Source organism: Suhomyces tanzawaensis (genome assembly GCF_001661415.1).
Source record: "Suhomyces tanzawaensis NRRL Y-17324 unplaced genomic scaffold CANTAscaffold_1, whole genome shotgun sequence".
In the NCBI taxonomy this organism is placed as follows: Eukaryota; Fungi; Ascomycota; class Pichiomycetes; order Serinales; family Debaryomycetaceae; genus Suhomyces; species Suhomyces tanzawaensis.
This window is the reverse complement of record NW_017963636.1, coordinates 502564-528435: the sequence shown is the minus strand read 5'-3', so window position 1 is coordinate 528435 and position 25872 is coordinate 502564. Positions and strand designations below refer to the sequence as shown.

The following is a 25872-nucleotide window of genomic DNA, read 5'->3' as shown; positions in this document are numbered from 1 at the left end:
GCAGAATTTTAAGTGATGGAGGTCATGTGACGAGGTCTGGTGCTGCGATAGTGAGTTCATGGCGAATGATGATGTAAAACTATGTATGGGAGCACACGGGATTGGGTCTGGATGGCGCAGGCCATTATTGAGGATTGTGGTACACATTTGCATGTCTTATCCAGCTTTTCAGCGTTGGTAGCAAGGATGTTCAACCTTGTATTTGGGTCACGTGCCCAGATACGAATGTAGTGATAAGATACGTAAATGTTGATATTACTTCTTTAGAGTCGTTGAAGGCGTTTCTGATAGGGAAAGTAAAGTTTTCTCGAGCTGGTACGATTATTGCCATTTTATGATAATTATCGTTTTTTTTTACAGAACTTGTTAAAACTTGATGGTTCGCAATCTGTGCATTTTCACTCGTTAACAAGCTCTAACCATTTACTACTCTCAATAATAGGGAATTATCAATAAGTCATTTGAAACGAATGAGATACATACAGGTGTCGTTCGAGATACTGAGAGTATAGATATACATATTTATGGAATATCGAGAAATAGCTGCGAAAATTCATGACGAAATTTGGGAAGAGAACTGAACCAGCTGTTGAACAACGATACCTACATCCATTATTGGGAAGCTTGACTAATTTAGGCCGAAATGGCACTGCAATTCAACACATCTTCTCTGATACATTCTTTGACAAGAAGATCTCACTTGTGTCTTTGATCTGGTTACTCTTGTCACAGTATTCCCTGTCACATCTAAGCCAGAGTGGCACAGTATTACTGGTAAGATACATGCAGCTTCTATCCTCTGGATAGTACACGGGATCCGAGTCTGCCCGACAGAACTACACAATCTATTCATTTCTTTTGTATTGGATTAAAACTTCTTTCATGTAGCTTTTGTAAACTTGTACAAAGATCTATCTGTACTGCGGGAACAGCAGGAAGGAAGGAGTTTTTTCCAATACATCTCCTTATAGGAGCAACCGAGGTTCTTGTAGTCTAGACCTATTCATGAGTCTGAAGTACCAAAACACCCAGGCTGATCTCAGATACCAAAAGAAATTGCCGATGGCAATCTAGACTAGACAAGAGTCTGTGATGAGCTCTCAGTGGTCAGTTGGTGCCGAAATAGTCTAGTTGCGCTGATGCAAAGGTTACAAGCTCACCAGGATGGATCTGACCGGATCTCGTATGTGGTCTAGAGCAGACCGTTGAAAGTATGATGTGCAAACAAGCATTATGAGAGGGTGAAACGAAGGGAAAATATTCGCTAAAAGTCATGACCTTGCAGGAACGTCACTAGGAGAGAAGAGGAGTGTTACATACCGTAAATCGAAGAGATCAATGACGTAAATTGGTGTTGAGCAGTTGTGGGCCATCGGAAGCCAAAGAAAAAGCCACGACTGTTAGTTTAGCGAGTCTCGAGCAGCCGAGACTGTTTCGTGGTGCTTCCACGTTGTCTCGGGGGGTACGAACCTCCCTTTTCTATTCGACATCTCTGAACGTTTTATGTCACCAATGCTTATATTACATGCATGAGCCCGCGTAACCGCAGTGCGTCTGGGTTTGTGGTCGATCTGAAGTCTAGACTAATTCCCCAGTCAGCAAGGAGTGGCTAGAGGCACTTCAGACACTAGCGGAGGCTAGGAGCTCACTGGCATACGGAAGCTGGAAGTGTACGGCGTCATCGGAGACCATATACGGACTGGAAATGCATTCTGCGTGGGATGCAGCCTGCAAGTGCTACGGAGGTGCCGAAGTCTAGAACAAAGAACTAAAGTGACCAGGGACGGACCACGGGGCAGCGGCGGCTCTCCTCGAAGGAAAGTGCCGAAACTGGGCGGGAACGGGTGCTAGGCCATCCAGAAATGAGCGGGTATAGATCACGTGACACTTCGTCTGCCAGTTGACGAGCACCGATTCAGGTTCGAAACAATCGGCGCCCCAATGCAGGGGCGCTAGACGAGACCCCAGAACTGCAACTAGCAACCCACATTACTCCTTAAAACTGAATGGGAATTTAAGTTTGTTCCCTGATCGCCGTTCGGCACTAATCGGACTGACGACGCACACAGCGCAGAGAATGCCATGTAGACATATAGGTATTACCCATGAAGCAATGCTCAGTAGCCATGCCCTGTAGCCATGCCATAATCCATCTACAAGATGGCCTGGCTGGCACCAACACCGCCCAGTGACCAATTCCGGCCTGCCTCCACTTTTGGTAGCACCAGCCCACCTCGCAATCCACCAGCGCGTCTGCCCAGTCACCACTCGCTGCCCAGGCCAGTGCCAAAACCTGCCGTCCGCACCAGTAGCCCCGAGTCGAGCTGCAACACGCATAACAGGGCGAAGCTGCTAGGGGCCCGCAGGGGCAGATGGTGGGCCTGGGGTTGTCATGAGCATTGCAACAATAGCAGCACACAACCAGGGATTGACAGTAGGATGGGACACCTGATCGCAGCGTGATCGAGGACTGATCAAGGCCTGATCGAGACCACAGCGCCAGCACCAGATCGGGGGCCGGGGTGCTGGAGGACGGCCCTGGTGGGACGAGATGGCACCAGAAGTCCCGTGAGACCAGCCTGATCTGGTGCTGGCGGTGGTAAGCCAGCGGAAACATTCCCAAATGGGACATATACAGCCCAGTCGTGTACAGCCGAGAACTGGTGAAACAATACCGACACTAGTCTGCGCGTCTTGCAGAACTCGGACTGCAGCCGGCTGCAGCCAAGAAGCTAGTTCCGGACGATGCACGTGCACAGCCAGGAAAAAATTGCCTCTTGACAGCAATTCTCAGTAGTTACGGGGACATCTGTGCCACTTCCGGGTATTCCGGCCCTCCCTCGGCCATGCACCCATCTCGACGCCGCCAATATTTTCTATTTCACGAGAACTACGCGCAAATCCAAACATTACACAAATTTTGCAAGTTCTACAACCGCCCCTTATAACTTGCGGCTGCCGCCTTTTTTCTGTTAAAACAGTGTCCTTATCCTACCCAAGTCGTTCCTTAGATCTTGTTCCACACCACTCACCCCTAACCCTATACATTCCTTTACCCCGACTCGTCACTTCCCACCCGAAAACAAGTCCCCCTAAAAAAATCCTCCCACAATGAAGTTCACCTACACTGCCTTAATGGCTGTATTGGCGGCTACCGTCCAGGCTGGTTGCACCAACGATGGCGGCAACTGGTACTGTTCCGAGACCAACAAGGTCATCTACCAGGGCGTTGGATACTCTGGCTCCTACCAGGATGTCACCAACATGGACGAAAAGTCAGGCACTTGTACCCAGCAATCCAAGGCTGTGTCAGGTAACTTGGCACCCTTGGACGAAGAATTGTCAGTCCACTTCAGAGGTCCACTCAGATTGAAGGAGTTCGCCGTGTACTACCCTGGAAACTCCAAGCAAAACAACAAGAGAGACGAAGAAGAATGCACCTCTGCCGTCATCCACAAGCACCACAAGCACAAGAGAGCCACCCAAGTGGTGGAGGTCACCCAGACGGTGTTTGTCAACGGTGAGGGCCAAACAGTCACCTCCCAGGCCACCCACACCGTGGGCTCCACCGGCCTGCCAGCTGCCGACATCTCGCCTCTCGACGGCCAAGGAAAGGCTTACAGATCGCTCTCCACCCTGTCTGCCCCAACCACCACCTCCGGGGGCCCAGCTACCGCCTCAGCTGTTCCTTCGGGCGCCTGGTCCAGATCCTCCCACTACACCCCAGGAAACACCGACAACTGTGTGTTCATGAACTACTTCGGTGGTTCTGGCTCTGGTGTGTGGTCCGCTGCCTTCGGTAACTCGTTGTCCTACGCCAACTCCGACGCCTCCGGTGGCTCCTCCTCCCCTGTCGCCTTGCAAGACACCACCCTCAAGTCCAACCAAGAATACGTCATCTTCTCCGGCAGCAAGTGTTCTGGTAACGACTGTGGTTACTACAGAGAAGGTACTCCTGCCTACCACGGTTTCGGCGGTGCCTCCAAGTTGTTTGTGTTTGAGTTCGAAATGCCTTCCGACAACTCGGGTTCCGGTTTCAACCAAGACATGCCAGCCATCTGGATGTTGAACGCCAAGGTCCCAAGAACCTTGCAATACGGTAACGCTCAATGCTCCTGTTGGTCTACTGGCTGTGGTGAATTGGACTTGTTTGAAGTTTTGGCTGCTGGTTCTGACAAGTGTGTCAACCACTTGCACGACGGTCAAGGTAAGGACGGCTCCGCCCAAGGTGGTGGTGGTTCTTCCGACTACTTCAAGAGACCAACCTCCGGTTCTTTGAAGGCTGCTGTCATCTTTGTTGACAGCGAAGTGCACATCTTGTCTGTTGACGAGGACTTCTCCGCCACCTTGTCGGAAGAAACCGTCCAAGGCTGGATCTCCCAACCAGGCTCCAAGGCCATCCTTTAGGTAGGTCACCCCTCCTAATCCGGTACTTTTCTTCACAATAGTCGCCTGTTGTTTGTATTTTGTTAGTTAAAATAGATGTTTTCCAAAATACCCCACTGTAACCATGCCTGACTGTCCATGTGAATCTACAATAAATACTAGAATACAGCAAATAATTCAATCAGCCCCAGTGTAACCAAAATAGTTGCTACTTCTCTAAACTGGTTAAATGACCATTCCGGGGAGACGCCATTGGTTGGGGACTCTACTGACATGCACGAGACGCGGCCCCGAAACTGGCTATTGTTTGGCAAGTGTTAGCAGCCTGGAAACATACCGTCTATTGTTCTATTCTTGGCTGAAACTCACCTGATTTGGATCACCTGACATCAAGCTTCGACAAGTGAACGAATTGTACCAGGATGATACCTAGAAGTCAAGACACAGGGTCTAGCAAGCCGTGGTACTGACCAGATGCCCATCTTTCAATTATCCAATTCCGAGCTCTGATTGGATAGCATTCCGTAGCAAATATGAGAAAGAAATTTAGTAGTCTGAGGGACTTTTGCGCATAGAATAATTCTACCAGCACCCAGACCTACTCAAGGGAGTTTGAGCTTCTGATTATGCCCATCTAGGGCCCCATTCGAAGCCTGTCGTTACCTTCTTAGGTAGTCGTGCGCGTACCATAACCATGGCTACTTCGCACGTGATCCGATATCGGCCCTAATACTGGTAGTTGCAATGGCCACCATAGGCATAGATATCGGGTCCAGCTCGGTCCGGCTCTGTTACAATGACATCACTGTTGATCCTGTCATCTTTGAATCATGGTCATTACCCATTTCGATCAATCACAATCAAAATTGCATCACCCAGTCTACAGGCGAGATCTGGGCCGCCATATTGGACCTCTTCAAGAGGGTGAATCATTCCAATGTGTCTGCTATATCCATCACTGCCACGTGCTCCATGGTGGTGGTGGAGCAGGCTGAAGACGGGACGCTCAGGGGGGTCAGTTTAGGTTCCGAAGACATTGGAGGTTTCTCCGACACCGACGATGTGCTCATGTGGATGGACCACAGGGCTGCAGTTCAGGCCAAGGAGTTGACTGTGCTGCTCGACAAGTCACTCAAAGAGGCATGGAGAATTGGTGATAGGGCAGTTCCAGAATTGGGGCTCCCCAAGCTCAAATGGCTTGCGGATAAGTGCCCAGAGCGTGAATTGATCTGTTTCGAGCTTCATGATTGGTTTACCTACCTATTGCTCACCAACGGGGACGCTGTGGATGTTTCTAGGGTGGTCAGCGAATTTTCAGACCAGTCGTATGCATTTGATTGCTCGATCAAAGGGTGGTCCAGGTCAATGCTAGCACGGTATGGGATCGGATCAAATATCCTGGTGGGCCATAGTGGCATCAACTTACGTGCTGGTGAGTTTCTCCCGTCTGCTGGTACTGTGCTTGGTAACTTACATGACAATCTTGTTGGATCGCTCAGCAAGCAGCCCATCAAAGTTGTGAATGGGTGCATCGACTGCTATGCCGGGTGGTTTGCTACCATCATTGCCCCTGAGGATCTCTTCAGCTCCCGCCCGTCCACGGCCAATTTGTCGATGGTAGCCGGAACATCTACGTGCTTTTTGCTCTCGCAATATGGAAATGTGCACCCTCAAGTTCCAGGAATTTGGGGCCCTTTCAACCAGTTCTTGAGTCTGCCACAGTTAGGCTTGTATGAGTTTGGCCAGCCTGCAACAGGAAAGCTTTTTGAGAGGTTATTTTTGAATTTCAAAGCCCTAACCTACGATGCTAACGGCCTCAGGCTGGGAATTTTTGAAGAGCTTGAGGCAAAAACTGTCGAGCTCGAACGCACACGAGGTACCTCAACCCACCAGCTCCTTCGGTACTATTTTTATTACGGGGATGTGTTCGGAAACCGCAGTCCATACAACGACTTTTCAATGGGGGAAATGATCATAGATGGGGGTAATGCCGCCAATTGGACGAACCTCCAGCACCCCAACGAGATGGCTAGCCCCGAGACCCGCTTGGTGATCCACTTCAACTTGATTCTTGAATTTTTGTCGTTTCAAACAAAACAATTAATTGACAAAATGGTGGCCAGCGGATCGTGCATCACTGGGTTGGTTGTTTGCGGGTCTCAGAGCAAGAACACACGGTTTCTACAGTTATTGGCTAGCGTTACGGGCATTGATGTGCATCGCATCCATGACGGATATGATGAGTTTAGAGTGGTGAAAGGTGCGTCGATCCTCGCAGCCTTGGGTCACCAATTGCATGTTGGTGATGGGTGCAAGGCCTACCAGGAAGTGGTGAAGGATACCCTTGAGGGGTACGTGCCACGGGAGGTCGAGATCATCAAGCCTCAGGACCACGACAAAGCGTTGCTCCAGGCCAAATTCGAGGTCTTTCTCGACATGGCCAGCCAGCAGCTCCGGTACCGGGAAAAGATCGATCTGGCTGAACAGAACTAGAGAAGAGTAGAAAATGGAGTAATAGAGAGTATTAAAGGTGGATATTATCAAATAATTGGGAATATCTTCATTTGAATGGATCGTGGACCCGAAATAAATGTATTGGTACATTATCCACAGTTACTAACTTGTTGGTCAAACTCAAGTATCAAGAACTTTGCAACTACTTATAGGTTTTGACAATCATTCAGCACAGACAATCTGAATGGTGCCATTGGATCCATCAAGAATTTTGCGACTATTTATGGGTTACAATTACTCACCAGATGGTGCCACAGGAACGGGACGTGGAACTGTTGTCAGATGGGTTTTAGCACCCGGGTCTGCAGGACTTCAAAAAGTCGAGAAAGCATGGAGGCAGACACAAGAATAATTGAAGATCAGGAGGTGTCGGTTGTTGTAGAGGGACACGTAGTTTAATCATCGTGGGAGTGGAATACAGTTAAAGGGAGACGTATGTATACAAAAATTTATAACTAGAAGATGGAGATCTGCACAGCTCCTAACAGATGAGGCCGCTTCAGGTGATGGGTATCTTCTTCAACGTTGTCCCTCCAAGTCTGCGAAATTCACTTCCTAATTTCTGCCCAGACATCAAGATCCTGGCTTGGTTTTTTTATTACTTCTCTATGGCTTTAGGCTTACTGTGAGTAAATACGAACTAACTATGCCTCGCTTACTAAACCTTCGTCCACGCTTACGAGCATGGGGCTGGAGCGTGGCGAATGTGCGGCTTCGTTGCTGCACCAGACCCCGGCAGTGATTACCAATCGCTGACCGGTCCCCACCACCAACATGTCATAGCCGGATGTCTGCATCTCGGTATGTTGTAGCACGCACGTCTAATCTGTACAGTCCGGCCAATCGACAGCACGCTACACTGACACATTGCAGCGCCACAGACACCCCAACAATTTGTCGGCGAGCTTGGCCCCACCATTCCCCTCCGATAACGACCACCCAGGTCGCAGACTGGCCTAAACGCCGGAAGTGCCGGTGGGGGGGCCACAGTTCGGAGGCGAGCGCTCGGCGCCCCGCCACGCCAGGGCCACTCGCTAAGCCGGCCAGGGATGCGAACGCCATCGCATCTAGCGACAACGGCAGCTCCAGGTACACAGTCGATAACAACCGTAGACTCGCACCACTGACTTCCAGCACGACGCTCGTCCCCACGTCCTCGCTGTCCCGCCAGCTGCACCTGCCGCCACCAGCCCCGGCGTCGCAGCCTGCCCGTCAGCCCTGCCTCCTCCCAGATCTGGGCGATGCAGACACTACAAACGTTGGTGGTGGTGCGACGCACAAAGACCGCTGCTTTGTGGCCTCAGATCGATAATTGAGGCCGCATTTGTTCTCCACATCTGCTCCGCCCACTGATTGGCCAGCTCGCCTGTCATAGCACCATCCGTTTTATTAAGCCCACCAGTGCGGTTAGAAGTGATTCTCCGGAGCTCTAGCCATCCATCTGGGAATATCGGCCTGGACTCGACGCCACGTCATCTGACACTGACAGACACGACACTGACCCTGTCACGGGCACACTCACACTCCTCATCCTCGTTACGCCCCTCATCCTCATTCTCATCCTCATTCATCGCTCCTCATTCCCATCCGCCATTTGACTCATCCTCCCACCATGAAGGACGAAGACTCGCCCCACGACCTCTATATCCAACTGCCGCTGTACTCCAGCTCGACTTCCGTCTACAACGCGGCCCTGGTCAAGCTGGACGCTCACACCACCGACTACAGCCCCAGCGACTCGCCATTCTACCAGGGCCAACCCCTTCCCCAGCCCGTGCCACTCCCCCAGCCCCAGCAGCCCTCCAACCCTTCGTCGTCCTCCTCCAAAGACACCTCCACGGCTCCTACGCGTGACCAATCTAGAGACACCTCCCGCGAGCCTGCTGCACGCTACACCACCTACAGCCGCAGCCAGCCCAACAAGAAGCACAAGCCCAGCGTCCAGGCCTGTGACGCATGCGCCGTCCGCAAGGTCAAGTGTGAAAACCAGCGTCCCTGCACCCACTGTGTGGTCAACAGGATCACCTGTACCACCTTGCGCGAGCGCAAGAAGAGTGGCCCCAAGAACCTCCACCGCAGGACGTTGGACTGCATCAGCTACCTCAACGAGGTCATCGAGGTCAACTACAACATGTCGGCAAAGGCGCTGCCGCAAGCTGCGGAAGCTGCTGCTTCTTCTACTTCTACTGCTCCTGCTCCTGCTACGACTGCAGCCGAAGATAAGAACTCGACAAGATCGTTGCTGCAAACATCGGACTCCGAGGTGCGTCCAGACACCACCACTGCATCGCCCGAGCCCCACGACTACAAACCCACTCCGTACAACATGATCGAGAACATCTCGTTGATCGCAGAAGAGCCGGTGGTACACGCGTTGTTGAAGCCGTTGACGGTGCAGTCGTTGATCCGCGACCACGCCAAGTTGATCAACTTCTTGACCCTGAAATTCTCAGCCAATAATGGGCTCCACTCGGAAATCAACCTCTTGACCAACCACGATGACTCCATCTTCTTGTCCACCTTATTGATCGTGTTGACCATCAACATGATCATCGCAGAAATCTTGATCAAGCTCAAAAAACAGAAATACAAGGACTTCGTCAGCTACCCCAAGAAAAGCCTTTTGTTCAGAAACTTCAAAAACTTCAAGAATCTCTGCCACTTCAAATGCATGGAAATCAACACCCTCATCGAAAAGAATTTCATTGTTCCTCCTATAATCCCCCAAAACAACCCAAAAAATATCAACAACATCAATCTGAACCACATCAACCAGTACCAGATCTATTACAACTTGTCTTTGAGCTGTTTGCACTTGTGTAATTACTACCACACCCTTAACTTGACAAACACATTAAACTCAAACTCGAACCTTGACAACAACTACGGTAATGAGGCTCAGGAGCATCACAAGTTGATCAATTTACGAAAAAGCATCACCTACTACCAGCTTATCAACATCAAAACCAGCGATAACACCGTCATTGTCCAACTCCACGAACTCTATGAGATATTGTTTTGCTACGAAAGATTTTATTTGATATATTCCTCCAACAACTACAATATCAACATGTTCAGAAATAATGATGTTATCATTCAATTGTCATCAAAGCAAATGCTACAGAACAAGCTAGACAATAACATAGATAGTTCCTTTGAGTCCAACATTCTATTTGATTTAATTCACATCCTACATCAAGAGAGTGAAGTTGATCCAAATTTATTATCGAAGTTAAGCAAACAGACCAACTTCAACATTAACCCCGAATATTCCCCCAACTCACAATTAGGTACGTTTTTGAACGTTAAGCAGAGAATACTTGATCTTGAAAATACCGACCCAATCTTCGACATCATTAAAGGGATTTTAATATTCAAGCTCGCGATCGTTAGCAGAATGACTTTCGAGGAATCCAATGACGAACTCTTCTGGCTCATTTCTTACTTCACATTACATTTGGCAAACAAGGATTGTGACTTGGTCAAGGTCCAGATGTCTAACTTTCAGCTCTTGCAACCATTATTGCATTTATTAAGAATCGCACTAGTTGAGAACGGCATTGACGGAGAACCAAACCCTGGGGCCGTCAACGACCCTAAATTCAGTTTGTTAATTGATTATACTGATAACCTCATCAAGCATTTCCCGTTCTTCAACAACATAAACAAATTAATTAGAGCCACCAAAGTGTTCAGCACCTGGTTCGTCAACCTTGACGAAAACAGGCTGAAGGCTGAAGTATTCAAGAAACAGACTCAAACAATCCACAAGCTGTTATCGACAGAGTCAGGCATTAATGCCCCCAATATTCGCGTCAACTCCACAGGCTCCTCCCAGGTAGTAACTAATCAACCTAGCCCCGATAACGACAACGACGACAATGAGTTCTTTGCCATTGTTCCCAAGATCCAGCATGGGCCCAGAATCAATAACTACAGCGACCGCACAGGATCGAAGGGCTCGTTTTCGAGGTCGCTCTCGTCCGCGGAGTCGGACGAGTCTTCTGGGGCCTCATCGGTGGTTTCCAACTCCTTGGAAGCCGAGCCTCATATCCACAACCAGGGCTTAGATGTTAATTCGCATATGGTGTTCGGATCCACTCCTCATGACCAGAACCACATAGCTCATATTGGGCTAAACACAGTTCAACCGGTGCCAGTACCAGTCATGGATGCCCACGGAACGATGGGCGAACCATACCAGGAATCGGTGCCGGTGGAGCTAATGCCGCATGCTCATCCCGAGCAGCCCCACGACAAAGAGTATAACTCGAACTCCATGAGCGAAAGCACCATGAACTTGTACAACCTCTTTAACCAGATCAGTGATGACTTCACGGGCGACACTTCCCACCTTAGCATGACCAACTTGTTTCAATTCCACGGGGCCGGTTTCACTCCTCACGGGACTCCAAGAAACCCACCTAATTAGAAGAATAGATAGAAGCACTAACAGCGTAGTGTAGGCTCGAGAATATGTAAGAGGGTGCTATCGATTTCTAGAACCGGAGAATTGATTAATGGCTTAGGAACGAATACTCCCTTATTTCTTGCAATTGATGTAATTACTTTCAATTACTCTTGTTTTAGAAATACTATACGTAATTTCTGTTTGCCATAGAATACTGTTGATATCTCTTGCAATAGAAATACTAGTTGCAAATTGCTCTCTGAGAAATATTTGTCGGTGACCTTATTCTGTTTGTGCTTTACTGTTGAAGCTACACTCGGGTTAAAGAATTCCTGATAGTAGTGCCAATTTATTCTATTTTCAATGGGCACGGTGTTGCGTAGTCTGCTACGAATAATTTTGGTTTATGCCTACCTTATTCTATCTGCCATTGTCCTTCTACTCAGACAGTCAGCCCAACTCGGCCACCGCAAACGACGTGCTGATGACTTGTGTCTGACCGGTTGACGTACTTCGCGCTGACATCTGACGTACCTCGTGCTGACAGATGTACCTCACGCTGACAGGCGTACCTCACAGGCATAACCTCGTGCTTGGTAGCGAGTCGGTCGTGCGCCACACTCTCTACGGTTGCTGTCCCACTACACATTACACAGGCAGCCGTGCTTCCTAAGCCGCCATCCCAGGGTCGCCGCTTCCGTTGCCTGGCAGTAAACAACCGAAATCACCGGATTGCCCCCACTGGTCGATAACTTCAGTTCCCGTAAATGGCACTGTCTGTGGCGCCTGGGTGGGCGCCGGCCAGCGCAGGCTGCCGCTATCTGCCTCTGCAGGGCCGCTGTCCGCTTCCCAGTGTCGGCAACTACCGTCGTCTGCCAGTCAACGCTCCCTGGCAGGCGCACCGCACCCCGACACAGTGCCCCCGTCACTGGGCACCATGGCACCATTGCAGCACTGGGACGGAGCCCCTCGTCCCATACCTCTAGTACACCTTCCTGTAGCCTCATCTAACCTCCTATAGCCCCATCTACCTACTCTAACCCTCCCTCTAGCACTCCCACCACCTCCTCGCCACTGGCCCCCACCTCTCGCTACGCCCAAAACATCACAAAAATTGGACAACGACGACCACGAAAAAAACCGACAGTCAATCGAAATTGATCATACTTACTCTCTATTTCCAATCAATCACCACCGCTAGCCCCGAGTCCGCTAGTCGCCATCCATCCTCACCACTGCTAGTCCCACCCACTAGCACCAGCCCTGAGTCCACCTGCCCTCCCGCAACCGACGACTGGTCACAACACCGCCAGAACAGCGTCCCTACCATCCGAGATCCCACCAATTGGAATCTCGCCTAGCATTTCGTCACTGTCCCCCGACACTGTCGCTGACTACACACACCCGCCGGCAAAATGGACTTAGATACAGACGTTCCCATGGAAGATGTCGAGGAACACCAATTGAGGCAATCAGGCCAACCAGCAGGAGCCGACGCCTCGGCCGCATCCAGACCGTTCTCTGGCAAGAAGCAGGACTTGAGCCTCACCTCCGTCAACCAATTGGACCAGTGGATCGACAAGTTGTCCAAGTGTGAGCCATTGAGCGAGGCAGACGTGAAACGGTTGTGCGACATGGCCATCGACGTGTTGCAGTTCGAAGAAAACGTCCAACCAGTGCAAGTTCCCGTCACCATATGTGGAGACGTGCACGGCCAGTTCCACGACCTTATCGAGCTTTTCAAGATCGGTGGTCCCTGCCCGGACACCAACTACTTGTTCATGGGTGATTACGTCGACAGAGGTTACTACTCGGTGGAAACCGTGTCGTACTTGGTTTGCATGAAGGTCAGATATCCTAATAGAATCACCATATTGAGAGGCAATCACGAATCGAGACAAATTACTCAGGTTTACGGGTTTTATGATGAGTGCTTAAGAAAATACGGGTCAGCCACCGTGTGGAAATTGTTCACCGACTTGTTCGACTATTTCCCAATCACTGCATTAGTAGACAATAAGGTATTTTGTTTGCACGGTGGGTTATCCCCCATGATCGAAACCATCGATCAAGTAAGAGAGTTGAACAGAATTCAAGAAGTGCCTCACGAAGGTCCCATGTGTGACTTGTTATGGTCTGATCCTGATGATAGAGGTGGCTGGGGTATTTCTCCAAGAGGTGCAGGTTTCACTTTTGGTCAAGATATTTCAGAACAGTTCAATCATACAAATGACTTGAGTTTAATTGCAAGAGCGCATCAGTTGGTAATGGAGGGGTTCTCATGGTCACATCAAGAATCGGTTGTAACGATATTCTCGGCCCCCAACTATTGTTATAGATGTGGTAACCAAGCAGCAATTATGGAAGTGGATGAACAGCACAATAGACAATTCTTACAATACGATCCTTCGGTTAGACCTGGTGAACCTACAGTTACTAGAAAGACACCTGATTACTTCTTATGATGCACGCCCTTGTTTGAATCAAAAGACCAAGTGCCTCCCATCCTACGATTATCCAGCTGGCACAGTGAGCTCAAGCCACCCATACTACGATTATGCACCTGGGGCACGGAAATCTTTGGTATATTCTTGTATCGCTAAGATATATATCTTAATCATGATCTGAGCTCCGGCCGTGCCAGTCACATCAAAAATGTTGCTGCCACTGTTAGTCTTTTTGTCTTAATACTGTCGATCTCTTATTCTTGTTAACATTATTCATTTTTATAATATATTCTGTATTCGAAATATTTTAGTGCAGTACACCCATTGCAACGGGTACGACTGCCGGCAACACGCTGGACTGTAAATCGGGTCTATAGCTCAGCTATAAACGATTATCAACAGCTTGCTTAACTTATGCATTAAATGAGCTATGCTGTTAGTTAAACACGGAATGTGGGGTGAACCAGTTGAAACTTCCTAGCAAGCAATAATAAGAAGTGGAATTCTGGTCAAATTCATTACATTTCAGTTCTGCCAGGCTCGTACCTCATAATCGATCTACCTCGGTCAATTTCTGAACAGAATATTTTAATACTTAAATATTGAGGGGATTGAGAGAGTTTACGCCAAATATTGAATGATATGCCCTTACACTTGCCCAAAATCAACTTCAACTATGCCACTTCCACGATCTAGTTGAATAATTCGAGTAGGCCGGAAAAAATTGCTGCAGAATATTGACCTTTTTGAAAAAACTCCCATATTAGGTTGAGTTCAGCTAGTCGATTGACTATCTGCAGTTTCTTTTCTGTATCTCGAAGTAGTACTCCTAAAATCCTAGAGAAGTTGCCCCAAAGGCTTCTCTACTGGACCAAGTTTTGGTCACGTGGAATGGGGCACGTGTAATTACTTCTCTACCAGCTACGGTTTACGGCGCCTTTGGGGCTACAACCCATGCTCACCAAGACAACACCCATCCATCTGGCTTTCGGTCCTCCCTATATCTAGCTAGCTTCTGGGTGCCCTATTTTTCACCTCCGAACTAACCAACCCCAGCAAAGTGGTCGTGCCGCGGCGGGAAAATCGAGCCAACCAGAAGTCTCAAAAAAACCTTTACCAACACCATCAATACACTAATCATGTTAAGAACCACGAACGTATCAAAGAGGTTCGCCAGATCCATCTACACGTCCGTGTTGGAGTCTGATGTGAACATTACCAGAAACGGAAAGGTCAACGTTTCCGTTGGCCCTGGTGGTCGTTCCTCCAGAACCGGATACACTGCTACCGTTTTCGGAGCCACTGGTTTCTTGGGAAGATACTTGACCTCCAAATTGGCCCGTCATGGTACCACCACCATCGTCCCATTCCGTGACGACATGAAGAAGAGATTCTTGAAGGTCACTGGTGATTTGGGTGTGGTTAACTTTGTGGAAATTGACGCCAGAAACTTGAAGTCCATTCAAGACTCGGTTGCCCACTCTGACATTGTTTTCAACTGTATCGGTGTTGACTACAACACCAAGAACTTCAGTATGGCCGACGTCAACATTGCCCTCACCGAAAGAATTGCCCAAGCCTCCAAAGACGCTGGCGTTCCAAGATTCGTCCATGTTTCTTCATACAATGCTGATCCAAACTCCAGCTCCGTGTTCTACGCCACTAAGGGTATCGGTGAACAGCTTGTTAGAGATATCAACCCCGATGCCACCATCGTCAGACCAGCCCCAATGTTCGGTAGAGAAGACAACCTCTTGAACTACTTGGGACCAAAGTTGAAGATGTGGACTCCAAACAAGAACGCCAAGGAAATCTACCCAATCCACGTCACTGACGTCGCCAGAGGTTTGGAAAAGATTGGTTACGATGACTCCACCGTGGGTCAAACTTTCGAACTCCACGGTCAAGAAAAGTTGTCCTTCCTTGAAATTAGACAAATGATTCACGGTATCACTCAAAACTTCTCATATGCTGGTCCATTATCTTACAACTTCGCCGACTACCAAATCCCATTGCCTCTTGCCAAGGCTGTTGCTCAACTTAAACAATTGGCCTACTGGAACTTGACTAACCCCGACCAAATTGAAAGACACTTGATCAACCAAACTATCGATCCAAACGCCAAGACCTTCAAGGATTTGGGTATTGAAGACATGGACAAGTTGGCTGATGTGTTATTCACCTACACCAAGCACTGGAGACATCCATTGATTGCCCAGAAGGGTGCCCCATCCAAGAAAGAATTGGAAAGATTACGTCAACTCGAACACTTCACCTGATCACACACCTGCATAATATACAACAAGAGAGTAGTCCATGTAAGAGTCCATGTAGAATCCATGTAAGAATAGTTTGGCAGTCACGTGGACCTTATCGCAGAATCACCTCGGCCTTCTCCGGCTTATCATATATAGCTCCCAGGCCCCACATCTCCCACTGCAACGTCGCCATGGCATACAAGCTACCACCCATCAGCAGCCTTACCCAAATTGACCGTAAAGACCAGGTCGTTGCGCTCGGACATCTCTTCGAGCCGTGTGAAACGCTCTCCGAGTTCATCATCTCCAGAATAGCCCACCAGTCTTTTGAAGACTATCAACGCTTAATCGAGTTCGTAAGGATAGAATTGGTGCATTTTTTACAGCAGGCCGAAGCCGAGGCCAATAGAAGTGGTACTGGTGTTGATCCACGCATTTCCAAGATCATAGCAGCCCACCCTCGGTTGGGAGGGTCGTCCAAAGCTCCCACAGGCAAATTGTCGGAGCACTCGTCCAAGGAGCAGAAGTCCTTGCAAGGAAGTGAGGAAGAAAGCAAGAAATTGGTCTATCTCAACGACTTGTACGAGGAAACCTTTCCTGGGTTGAGATACGTGGTGTTTGTCAATGGACGCAGCAGAGAGGTGGTGATGAAGGACATGCAAGAGCGCATTGATAGAGGCGATATCCAGAAGGAGAGAAGACAGGCGTTTGAGGCCATGTGCGATATAGCCTTGGACAGGGCCGGTAAATTGGGGGCCAAACAGCATTTATAAGGAATAATAGTCACAATGAATGGAGCTTCTACGTGTAATTGAAGGAAGTTAAATACAAAGCAGTAGAAGAATTCAGATCTTAAAACAACCACTAGTAGCTAACAGGCAATACTAATACTATTGATATAGCTGCAAAGATGGCTGTTTCTCCTCTCAATTATCAGGCATACAAAAATATAGTGACGAAAAAGAAGGTGCTTTGCAGCCTGGCTTGTGGGCCTTAGAATTGAACTGATAAAGAATTATCAATATCTTGAAAATTAATTGTTGTGTCGAAATCCTTTCAAACTGTTCTCCGAGAACCTTCAATGGTACTACGAGCCTTTCATAATCGCAATTGTCATTGAATCTTGGCTTAGGACAGCTAGGCCAGATTTTATTATCTACCTTAACCTTATAGACACAGCTAGAAAACAAGTACTTTACTTGAAGAAATTTAACCATGTCATTCTCTGTTTATACTACTCTTGGCAAATTTATGAATTTTTCAGTAATTTGACATTATTGTCCCGAAATCGTAATTCTCTCCAGCTACAAAAAATAGAGGAAATTCCTATCAGAACCCTTACCACCATCTTGAAGCCCTCTAAGTAGTACCTAATTTTCTCTATTACGCCTATAAGAAGTTACCCTTTGGCTCCTCAATAATTGAGCCTGCACACAGGCTCAGGCCTCCAGTCTCGTCCCACCGCCGGTATGGCACCCACCAGGCGCCATGGCCTCGTTGGGACGCCAACACATCCCAGCCTGCCTCTTTGAGCATCCCCCATCTCCGTCTCTGGTCTATATACCGCCTCCTTACTGCAATACTAAACACTCCATTTCTTCACTCTTCGCTTAGCGCTTATCGTCGGCGGGTAACTCCTCCATTTCCTCCCGCGCCCGCACGACCACGTTCAACATTCATACTCAACGTTGATAATCACCACCAAGTGTGCCACTCAAACTTATCTACACATCAAAATGGTATGTCTTCATAGCAGCAGCTCCGAGCCACGCTCAGCGCCCCCGCCGTCCAATTCCTTGATGGATTAGTCCAATTGGATACGGGAATGGCCCCCTTCGTCTCCTACTAACCGCCAGGCTGGTGCTTTAGAAAATGCTCGTAAAGAAATCAAGCGTCTTTCATTAGATGCCGACGAGTCCCAATATGGGCAAATCTTCTCTGTGTCTGGTCCCGTCATTGTGGCCGAAAACATGATTGGTTGTGCCATGTACGAATTGGTCAAGGTGGGTCACGACAACTTGGTTGGTGAAGTCATCCGTATCAGCGGTGACAAGGCCACCATCCAGGTCTACGAAGAAACCGCCGGTGTCACCGTTGGTGACCCAGTTTTGAGAACTGGTAAGCCCTTGTCGGTTGAATTGGGTCCAGGTTTGATGGAAACCATTTACGATGGTATCCAAAGACCTTTGAAGGCTATCAAGGACAAGTCCCAGTCCATTTACATTCCAAGAGGTATCGACGCCCCTGCTTTGTCCAGAACCGTCAACTACGATTTCACCCCTGGAAGCTTGAAGGTAGGTGACCACATCACTGGTGGTGACATTTTCGGTTCCATCTACGAAAACTCGTTGTTGGATGACCACAAGATCTTGTTGCCTCCAAGAGCTAGAGGTACCATTACTTCCATCGCTGAAGCCGGCTCTTACAACGTTGAAGATACTGTTTTGGAAGTCGAATTCGATGGCAAGAAACACTCCTACTCCATGATGCACACCTGGCCTGTTAGAGTTCCAAGACCGGTCGCTGAAAAGTTGGCTGCCGACTACCCATTGTTGACTGGTCAAAGAGTCTTGGACTCTTTGTTCCCTTGTGTCCAAGGTGGTACTACCTGTATTCCTGGTGCCTTCGGTTGTGGTAAGACCGTTATTTCTCAATCTTTGTCCAAGTTCTCCAACTCTGATGTCATCATCTACGTTGGTTGTGGTGAAAGAGGTAACGAAATGGCCGAAGTCTTGATGGAATTCCCTGAATTGTTCACCGAAGTCTCCGGTAGAAAGGAACCAATTATGAAGCGTACCACTTTGGTTGCTAACACCTCCAACATGCCTGTCGCTGCCAGAGAAGCTTCTATTTACACTGGTATCACTTTGGCCGAATACTTCAGAGATCAAGGTAAGAATGTCTCCATGATTGCTGACTCTTCCTCTCGTTGGGCCGAAGCTTTAAGAGAAATCTCTGGTAGATTAGGTGAAATGCCTGCCGATCAAGGTTTCCCAGCTTACTTGGGTGCCAAGTTGGCTTCCTTCTATGAACGTGCCGGTAAGGGTATTGCATTAGGTTCTCCTGAAAGAGTCGGTTCCGTCTCTATCGTTGCTGCTGTCTCCCCAGCTGGTGGTGATTTCTCTGATCCAGTCACTACTTCTACTTTAGGTATTACCCAAGTTTTCTGGGGTTTGGACAAGAAGTTGGCCCAAAGAAAGCATTTCCCATCCATCAACACTGCAGTTTCTTACTCCAAGTACACCACTATCTTGAACAAGTACTACGATTCTAACTACCCTGAATTCCCAGCCTTGAGAGACAAAATCAGAGAAATTTTGTCTGATGCTGAAGAATTAGAACAAGTTGTTCAATTGGTTGGTAAATCTGCATTGTCTGACTCCGACAAGATTACTTTGGATGTTGCTGCTTTGATTAAGGAAGATTTCTTGCAGCAAAACGGTTACTCCACCTATGATGCATTCTGTCCTATCTGGAAGACATTTGATATGATGAGAGCATTTATCTCTTACTACGACGAAGCTCAAAAGGCCGTTGCTAATGGTGCCCAATGGTCCAAGTTGGCTGAAGCCACCTCTGACATCAAGCACTCGGTTTCGTCTGCCAAGTTCTTCGAACCATCCAAGGGAGAAGAAGCAGGTAAGAAGGAATTCAATGACTTGTTAACCTCTATTTCTGAAGGTTTCGCTGAAGCTTCCGAGTAAGTTCCATAAATATTGCTTTAATTCTTTATCTTGATTAATGTCTGATTAGAGAGTCAGATTGTTTTTTATACTATAATATACATTTGATTAAGCGGTATGTAAGCAATGCGAAGTTTATGATACGAGAAGTGATTAGCTCATGGGTAGATGTACCTGCATTTATCCCATCCTTCTATAACTACAGATAAATACAATTACCTGAACAAAAATGGAACCAAAAACTGGTGGTTATTTAATGAACATAATTAGCTTACTAGTATACTAGCCAAAAGGGTAGTAAAGAGATTTTTCATTAAAACCAATCCTGACAATTTTCCTGACAGTATTTAAATAATTAGGCGGAACCGTGACAATAAGAGACCGCCCCTACTAGAGACTCCCAAAAATCACGGGCACAACTCACGAAAAAGTCTTCTACATCTTCGTAGATTTCTCTAAATTCACTTCTTGATGCCAGTGATCTATAGAATGCAACTGATGGGTGCAATGCATTTTCCAGTTGCAATTCCGCCAATGGAAACGCTAATGGAGTTGGAGTCATTTGTAGAGCCACAGAATGAGCCGCAAGATAAGCAGGCAGGACTCTTTGGAGGATCGAGTCCGAGGTATTCGGATTCATCCGCAAAGCACCAATTGCCTGAATTAAATCTGTATCCCTCAAATCATGGGGAGGCACAATGCTAAGAGGCAGGGGAAGCGTTTGAGCCGTAGTTTTGAGATCCTTGCTGAACCAGTCTTTCAACAGGGCAAGAAACGAATTTGGCTGGACATTTTCCTGGTCATTGAGTGTTTGGAAAGGATGGGGTCCTCTCAAGGCATCGTCCACATTTTGTTGAGACTCACTGGGTCTCCACCGCATTAGCCTCTCTTCTAGATGGTTCTGAAAGAAATCAGATAAGGTGAAGAGATTTAACTCATTGTGGATGGCTATTTCTTGCCTGATGGAGGCAGGCATTTTGGAAATTGGGTAACGAGGCTCATGGGGCGTTTGTATGGTGGCTGCGAAATTGGGACATGGTGATGATTTCAGCGATGGGATTTGAGGAGAGTTTTCAATAGGAACCTTTGGAGGCTGAAGCAGCGCCAAACTATGGACGTTAATGCTCCTCTTCTCCCGGAAGTTGGTATCCAACGAGTTCGAGGCATGGCTGTCTCTCTGGGAGCAGATACTGGTCAGGTTTAGAGGCTCCTTGTTTGCCACCATCATGAACTGGCGAACCAAAGGACGTTTTGTACTGCCGGAAAACGGCATGCTGTGGCATGCCCCGGCATCGTCGTGCTCTTCCAGAACGTGTTGGAATACTTCTTGTGGTCTAGTGAACGCACCAGTTGGTAAAGTGGAAATTGCTGTATCCACGAAAGAGAGCCCCAGCTGTGGAGATACGAGCTGGCAAAGCTTCTTGCGGCGCTTTTGAGCACTTTCGTGGGTCAGGCCTGGGCCGTGGGCAGGCATGGCCATTTCATCAATTCTACGGTTGAGCCCCAGTGGGGGCGAAGACACCAGAATTGGTGGGAATTTCTGGGGACCAAAGCCTTCATACTTCCGCTTGAGCATAGGGGTGGAGCGAGGAAGCATGGGAAGTCTTACCAGGGAGTGGCGCTAGTCAATTGAGCCAGGAGGGCGTACACAGTGCCAGTTGTGGGTGGGTTTGTGTTGCAGCCACTCGGCCAACTGTTTGTGGCAGTCGCACGACAATTGCCAGGACTGAAAAACTAGTGACGATACCCCAACATTGGACGTTGGCTATTTTGGCTATAACCAAATAGACGCTGGGAGATCCCCTACAAGTAGATACAATGTAAATTGCGTTTATTCGGACTCATCTCATGATGATTGGAAGAACTAGCATATGTAGATAAACAGCGCCATCACCCATCCGGACAACCAAAAGCAGCAGAGTGTCAGATGATACTTGAGACCCTCAATTGATCAGAGGAATTGACAACGTCATTTAGCCGTCCGTTTACTTGGATCTAGCTCTAACCTTCCGTCTCTTTCTTTTAAGTCTTCTAACTCTCTTCTTTCTCCACTTATTTCTCATATTGAACGATAATTAGTGTATGTAGAAAAGGAATAGGAAAAGAGAAGATGCGGTAATTTATAACAGTAGGGCAATCGTCCACCGGACAGTGGATGTCGGTCGTGGCGGACTGCACACAGTTCCGCGGTCGTGGCGGCCTGGGTTGCTCGGTAGTGCGGGACTAGTGTATCACGCGCTGGCCTTCGCGCGTGAGGGCGCCAGCCCTAGGGCCCTAGGGTTTTTGCAGTAATTGTATATGGGATATTTACAGAGGGTTGGCTAGCTTAGCGGCTTCTTGTTTCAATGCCTTTTGGAGATCGCTCTTCAAGTGGTCGAGCCCAAGACTGCCGAGGTCATCGATGGTGTTTTGTGTGAGGAGCATCTCTCCCGTTTCCGTTTGGGAGTATGCTTTATCCAAAGCGGGAACCGCCTTAAAGGTGAGGTGGTGGGTATCGGACTGTAACAAGTAGTCCAAGTGCTTGACCCCAAGCAAGGCTTTCACGTTGCAGTAGAGCCGGTACGCGGCGTAGAAGCCTGGGATGTTGGGGAGCACAGGCACCAATGCAAAGGGAAGGGTGAGTGGCACGGCAATGGCGCTTAGAATGGCCCATTTCTTGTGGTGCTGGTAGGAGTTGGCACGGAACCGCTGCATCTGGGCCAACACTTCCTCGGGTGACTGGAACTCGGGGTGGTACACGGTGATGGGTTTGAGCTGGTCCAAGGGGATGGAGAGGTTGTCTATTTCGGTCTGCATCAACTTGGTCTCCTGCTGGATCGACTGCTTGATCTCTCGCACCATGGTGCTTTTGGAAGGGAATGACGTCAAACAGTTCTCTTCGTACAGGATGGAATCCAAGAGGTTCTGGACGAACTTAGTGACGCGGACGTTGACAGAGTTCTTGGACGTGGAGAGCTTGGTCCACCCCTTGAGCGCAAGGCTGGTGACCTTGGATTCGAGTTTATGCACCAATGGGAACTTTTGGGCCTGAGCTGCTGACACAGGGTGGTGGCACGAGATGTAGGACTTGTCTCGGGTGATTGGGATGGAAATAATATAGAGGCCCCCAAACCGGTTACGGACTTCTGCTGGAATCACCGTGTCGTTCTTTTCCTTGGTGGTTGAAACCTTGGGGCTTTCGACCGTGATGGTGTTATCGTTGCTGTTGGATCCGCTGCTGGTGGAGTTTGCACGCAACAGAAATGTCGGCAAAGGGGCTCTGAAGATGGGCAGGGCCAACATGGCTCCTCTGTGGGCCCAAAATGGCGCTCTTGAACCAGCACTAACCCGTTTGATCATGATGGCGGTGGTGGCAAAGTGACTGATACTGTGAAATTGTGCGATACTTTATCAGTGAAACGACAATGTCGGGGAACAAGCGCAAAATGACAGCACCAGCAATGATCCACGGGCGGAGCGCTGCGGCGGAGGGACCAAAATAGTCACTGGAGCATCTACGAATCCACTACCCGATGACAGTTTGTGGGCTTTCGATGTGGTTGGTGTAATATGTCATAGGGTGGCTGTTAGATATGGATGCGAAACGCACTGGCAGAAACGCATGTGGGGGCTTGTGGTGCAGAGGAGAACCCACAGACGAAAGAACTACAGACAAGGCTATTGTGGCGGGCTTCGGACCACAAGTTTCACTCTCAGATACTGGGAGTTCCGCCTGGTTCCCTGGTTGACATGCCTCGAGGAATGGTGCCCGAAAACAGCAATCCCCTCACGTGCCAGGCATTACCCTTTCTGGAGGCACAGCACATAAACAGAGGGCCAAGACAGGAGCATTGGGATATGGTTGGGGATCTGAAACGACCAACCCTTTTGGGGGTCGCTGATGGGAGTAGTTAAACCTCTAGATGTACTGGAACAGCCTTCCATGGTTCCAGTAGGGAATGCTGGGCCTAATCTATCCCTTTTCCCACCAGGCCCTTGTAGCAATCTTAACCCGTCAGATGTACTATCCAGCCGCATCGACTGCGCGACAGACATTTTGCACGCATTCGTTTAAATCTGTACTACAAGTTCTGAGTAAGCGAGCAAACACAGATACGTTGGAGGCATTCCATAGGGGCAGACACAAATAGACCGCTCGACCCGTCCCATACTATCGGGAACCCATCTTGACACCTCGGACCATCCTTCATCCGCACCATCCCTTTCCCGATCCCGGAACCATCCAACAACAACACCATCGCTGCCACCATGTCAGATACCGCAGGGCTGGTGCCGAACTCTGCAAGAAGCAGGCAGTTCAGCGAGGACTCACGGCACAAAATCGAGGTCAAGGTCAACCCATACAATCACCGTCCCAACATCGTGCCACCATACGTGCTAGACACCCTTTCTCAGGCCCACTACAAAGACCAGTTGGTCAACACCAATAACAACGTCCAAGGTTCCGGAAACCCTCTGCTCAAGACGTCGCAGCTGAAGATCAACGATGAGGAACAGTTTCTCAGCTTCGCCAACGACCCCTACGTCAGCTCGGTCAACAACAACTGGAGCTCGTTCCTCAAATCTGTCCAGCAGCCCACCGCCTACACAGACGACAGAGTCAAGGTGGAGCAGGATTTTGACCCCGATAGAAAGCTCAATGGCACCTGGGAAGGCGATGACCGGCTCAGATTGGCATTGTTGGGTACCTCGTCCATGGACGAGGACACCTACGTGGGTGACGAGAGCAGAGGATTGTTTTCATGGATGTGGTGGAAGAAAAAACCCAAGAAGCTCAAGGACGATGCCCCGCGAGTACGTTCAAAAGCTGGCTATTGGATGTCCGACGAGAAGAGAGCAGATGTGTTTCCCACCTTGAAGAGGATCTTCGTGCAGAACCCCTTGGTTCCGTTGTTCATGAGAATAATGATTTTGGTGTTCTCAGTGGCTGCCCTTGCCTTGGCAGTCTCCATCTTTGTGTTTTCGAGAAGGCAGTACGACGACTCTACCGTGCAGCAACAACCAAGTACAATTATGGCTGTGGTGGTTCAGTGTTGTGCAATTGCATATATCATCTATATTGCATATGATGAATATAGTGGTAAGCCACTTGGTCTTCGTGACCCCTTGGGAAAGATGAAGCTTATAATGTTGGACTTGCTTTTTATCATCTTTTCATCGGCCAATCTCTCGCTCACCTTCAACACCCTCTATGACCACGAATGGGTGTGCCGGAAAGACGACGAGTTGATAAGCGTGGGGATTTTCTCGCCAACCGTGAGCTCTATTTGTCGGCGTCAAAGAGCTTTGGCTTCGTTCTTGTTCTTGGTGCTTTGCATGTGGGTTTTGACATTCACTATCAGTATAATAAGAGTTGTGGACAGGGTGAATGTGGTAGATCCCAGGAACAAGTGAAATGTGCTAGCTGGCGCTAGAACTTAGACATAATAATGCATGTATCTAGACTAAATTTCAGTACTCGTAGCTGTTCGTTGAACTCTCTGCACACTTTCCAGGGTTAGGAGTGCTGGTAATTTGTACTAGAGTATTCACTAAGCAAAATGTACAACATTATATTGACAGGAAACATCATGAGCATTTTCCAAATTTCGGAAAATACTCGGGGTACCTAGATTGGACTTGTGACAAATTTAAAAGAGGATAAAAGGCCAGAACTGGTCAACTAAGTCTAAATCTGGCTGATGCAAGGAATAAATGCAAGTGCTGTATATTATGGGCCGTTGTGATAACAATCAGGCAAGTAATATTCCCAGCAACAAAATTAACAGAATAAACTTACCAAATGGATACACGGAGAGTTGCGGCTTGAGATATCTGATAGCAAGGAAAAGCCGTTTTCTGAGAAATTACTGTACGTGATAGACATCACAAATAGAACTAGGACAATCACCCAAACTTTATTCAGTTTTAGTATTAGATCACGGGCAAATAATGTTTATTGAGGATTCGAGCCCCCATTCCTTCCGATTACAAAACGCACGCCTATTCAATTCAGCTGATATAGTTTAGTTCCCCTTCTTCGAACTTGTTTGAACATGGAATTTATATTATCTGATGATCACCATTCGTATTACTTGGTAGAATGTATATCTCTACGAGAACTTTTAGTAGCTACATTAGCTTTGACTACACTAAAGTCACGAACTGTCCAAAACTGGTCTTCTACTCTGAAA

General features: G+C 48.3%; 13 protein-coding genes across 13 annotated transcripts; 10 read left to right on the top strand and 3 right to left on the bottom strand.

The window, feature by feature from the left end:
* Positions 1–490: 490 nt before the first annotated feature.
* CANTADRAFT_24450 (uncharacterized protein) lies at positions 491–911 on the top strand. Its single transcript, XM_020207121.1, has one exon. The coding sequence runs from the start codon at positions 556–558 to the stop codon at positions 805–807; it is 252 nt and encodes an 83-aa protein (XP_020066668.1). The 5' UTR covers positions 491–555; the 3' UTR covers positions 808–911.
* Positions 912–922: 11 nt separating this feature from the next.
* Positions 923–1481, bottom strand: CANTADRAFT_24449 (uncharacterized protein). The gene has a single exon (XM_020207120.1). The coding sequence runs from the start codon at positions 1273–1275 to the stop codon at positions 1108–1110; it is 168 nt and encodes a 55-aa protein (XP_020066667.1). The 5' UTR covers positions 1276–1481; the 3' UTR covers positions 923–1107.
* A 1630-nt stretch (positions 1482–3111) lies between these two features.
* TOS1 (Tos1p) lies at positions 3112–4407 on the top strand (the record flags this gene model as incomplete). The annotated part of the gene is made up of 1 exon (XM_020209059.1): positions 3112–4407. The coding sequence occupies one exon, from the start codon at positions 3112–3114 to the stop codon at positions 4405–4407; it is 1296 nt and encodes a 431-aa protein (XP_020066666.1).
* Positions 4408–5130: 723 nt separating this feature from the next.
* Positions 5131–6879, top strand: CANTADRAFT_43844 (uncharacterized protein; the record flags this gene model as incomplete). The annotated part of the gene is made up of 1 exon (XM_020209018.1): positions 5131–6879. One exon carries the CDS (start codon positions 5131–5133, stop codon positions 6877–6879), a length of 1749 nt encoding a protein of 582 aa, XP_020066665.1.
* Positions 6880–8512: 1633 nt separating this feature from the next.
* Positions 8513–11332, top strand: CANTADRAFT_19174 (uncharacterized protein; the record flags this gene model as incomplete). The annotated part of the gene is made up of 1 exon (XM_020206419.1): positions 8513–11332. The coding sequence occupies one exon, from the start codon at positions 8513–8515 to the stop codon at positions 11330–11332; it is 2820 nt and encodes a 939-aa protein (XP_020066664.1).
* A 1394-nt stretch (positions 11333–12726) lies between these two features.
* PPH21 (phosphoprotein phosphatase 2A catalytic subunit) lies at positions 12727–13776 on the top strand (the record flags this gene model as incomplete). The annotated part of the gene is made up of 1 exon (XM_020208679.1): positions 12727–13776. The coding sequence occupies one exon, from the start codon at positions 12727–12729 to the stop codon at positions 13774–13776; it is 1050 nt and encodes a 349-aa protein (XP_020066663.1).
* A 1121-nt stretch (positions 13777–14897) lies between these two features.
* Positions 14898–16037, top strand: CANTADRAFT_44052 (uncharacterized protein; the record flags this gene model as incomplete). Its single annotated transcript, XM_020209046.1, has 1 exon — positions 14898–16037. The coding sequence occupies one exon, from the start codon at positions 14898–14900 to the stop codon at positions 16035–16037; it is 1140 nt and encodes a 379-aa protein (XP_020066662.1).
* Positions 15862–16865, top strand: CANTADRAFT_111125 (uncharacterized protein). The gene has a single exon (XM_020206193.1). It carries the CDS (start codon positions 16208–16210, stop codon positions 16787–16789), a length of 582 nt encoding a protein of 193 aa, XP_020066661.1. The 5' UTR covers positions 15862–16207; the 3' UTR covers positions 16790–16865.
* Positions 16866–17538: 673 nt separating this feature from the next.
* TFP1 (H(+)-transporting V1 sector ATPase subunit A) lies at positions 17539–19814 on the top strand. Its single transcript, XM_020207119.1, has one exon. It carries the CDS (start codon positions 17987–17989, stop codon positions 19718–19720), a length of 1734 nt encoding a protein of 577 aa, XP_020066660.1. The 5' UTR covers positions 17539–17986; the 3' UTR covers positions 19721–19814.
* Positions 19815–20054: 240 nt separating this feature from the next.
* CANTADRAFT_3633 (uncharacterized protein) lies at positions 20055–21296 on the bottom strand (the record flags this gene model as incomplete). Its single annotated transcript, XM_020208676.1, has 1 exon — positions 20055–21296. The coding sequence occupies one exon, from the start codon at positions 21294–21296 to the stop codon at positions 20055–20057; it is 1242 nt and encodes a 413-aa protein (XP_020066659.1).
* Positions 21297–22021: 725 nt separating this feature from the next.
* On the bottom strand, positions 22022–22801 carry CANTADRAFT_38590 (uncharacterized protein; the record flags this gene model as incomplete). The annotated part of the gene is made up of 1 exon (XM_020208764.1): positions 22022–22801. A coding segment is annotated over one exon (780 nt), but the record flags the coding sequence as incomplete, so codon positions are not given.
* A 355-nt stretch (positions 22802–23156) lies between these two features.
* Positions 23157–23770, top strand: CANTADRAFT_111120 (uncharacterized protein). Its single transcript, XM_020206192.1, has one exon. It carries the CDS (start codon positions 23276–23278, stop codon positions 23591–23593), a length of 318 nt encoding a protein of 105 aa, XP_020066657.1. The 5' UTR covers positions 23157–23275; the 3' UTR covers positions 23594–23770.
* Positions 23771–23947: 177 nt separating this feature from the next.
* CANTADRAFT_87518 (uncharacterized protein) lies at positions 23948–25093 on the top strand (the record flags this gene model as incomplete). The annotated part of the gene is made up of 2 exons (XM_020211350.1): positions 23948–23968; positions 24026–25093. 2 exons carry the CDS (start codon positions 23948–23950, stop codon positions 25091–25093), a joined length of 1089 nt encoding a protein of 362 aa, XP_020066656.1.
* Positions 25094–25872: the final 779 nt, after the last annotated feature.

What these genes read in the sequence shown, in the direction of transcription:
- CANTADRAFT_24450 (XM_020207121.1), top strand. Translation starts at nt 556, where the DNA reads ATGACGAAATTTGGGAAGAGAACTGAACCAGCTGTTGAACAACGATAC.
- CANTADRAFT_111120 (XM_020206192.1), top strand. Translation starts at nt 23,276, where the DNA reads ATGCGAAACGCACTGGCAGAAACGCATGTGGGGGCTTGTGGTGCAGAG.
- TFP1 (XM_020207119.1), top strand. Translation starts at nt 17,987, where the DNA reads ATGATTGGTTGTGCCATGTACGAATTGGTCAAGGTGGGTCACGACAAC.
- CANTADRAFT_111125 (XM_020206193.1), top strand. Translation starts at nt 16,208, where the DNA reads ATGGCATACAAGCTACCACCCATCAGCAGCCTTACCCAAATTGACCGT.
- CANTADRAFT_24449 (XM_020207120.1), bottom strand. Translation starts at nt 1,275, where the DNA reads ATGACTTTTAGCGAATATTTTCCCTTCGTTTCACCCTCTCATAATGCT.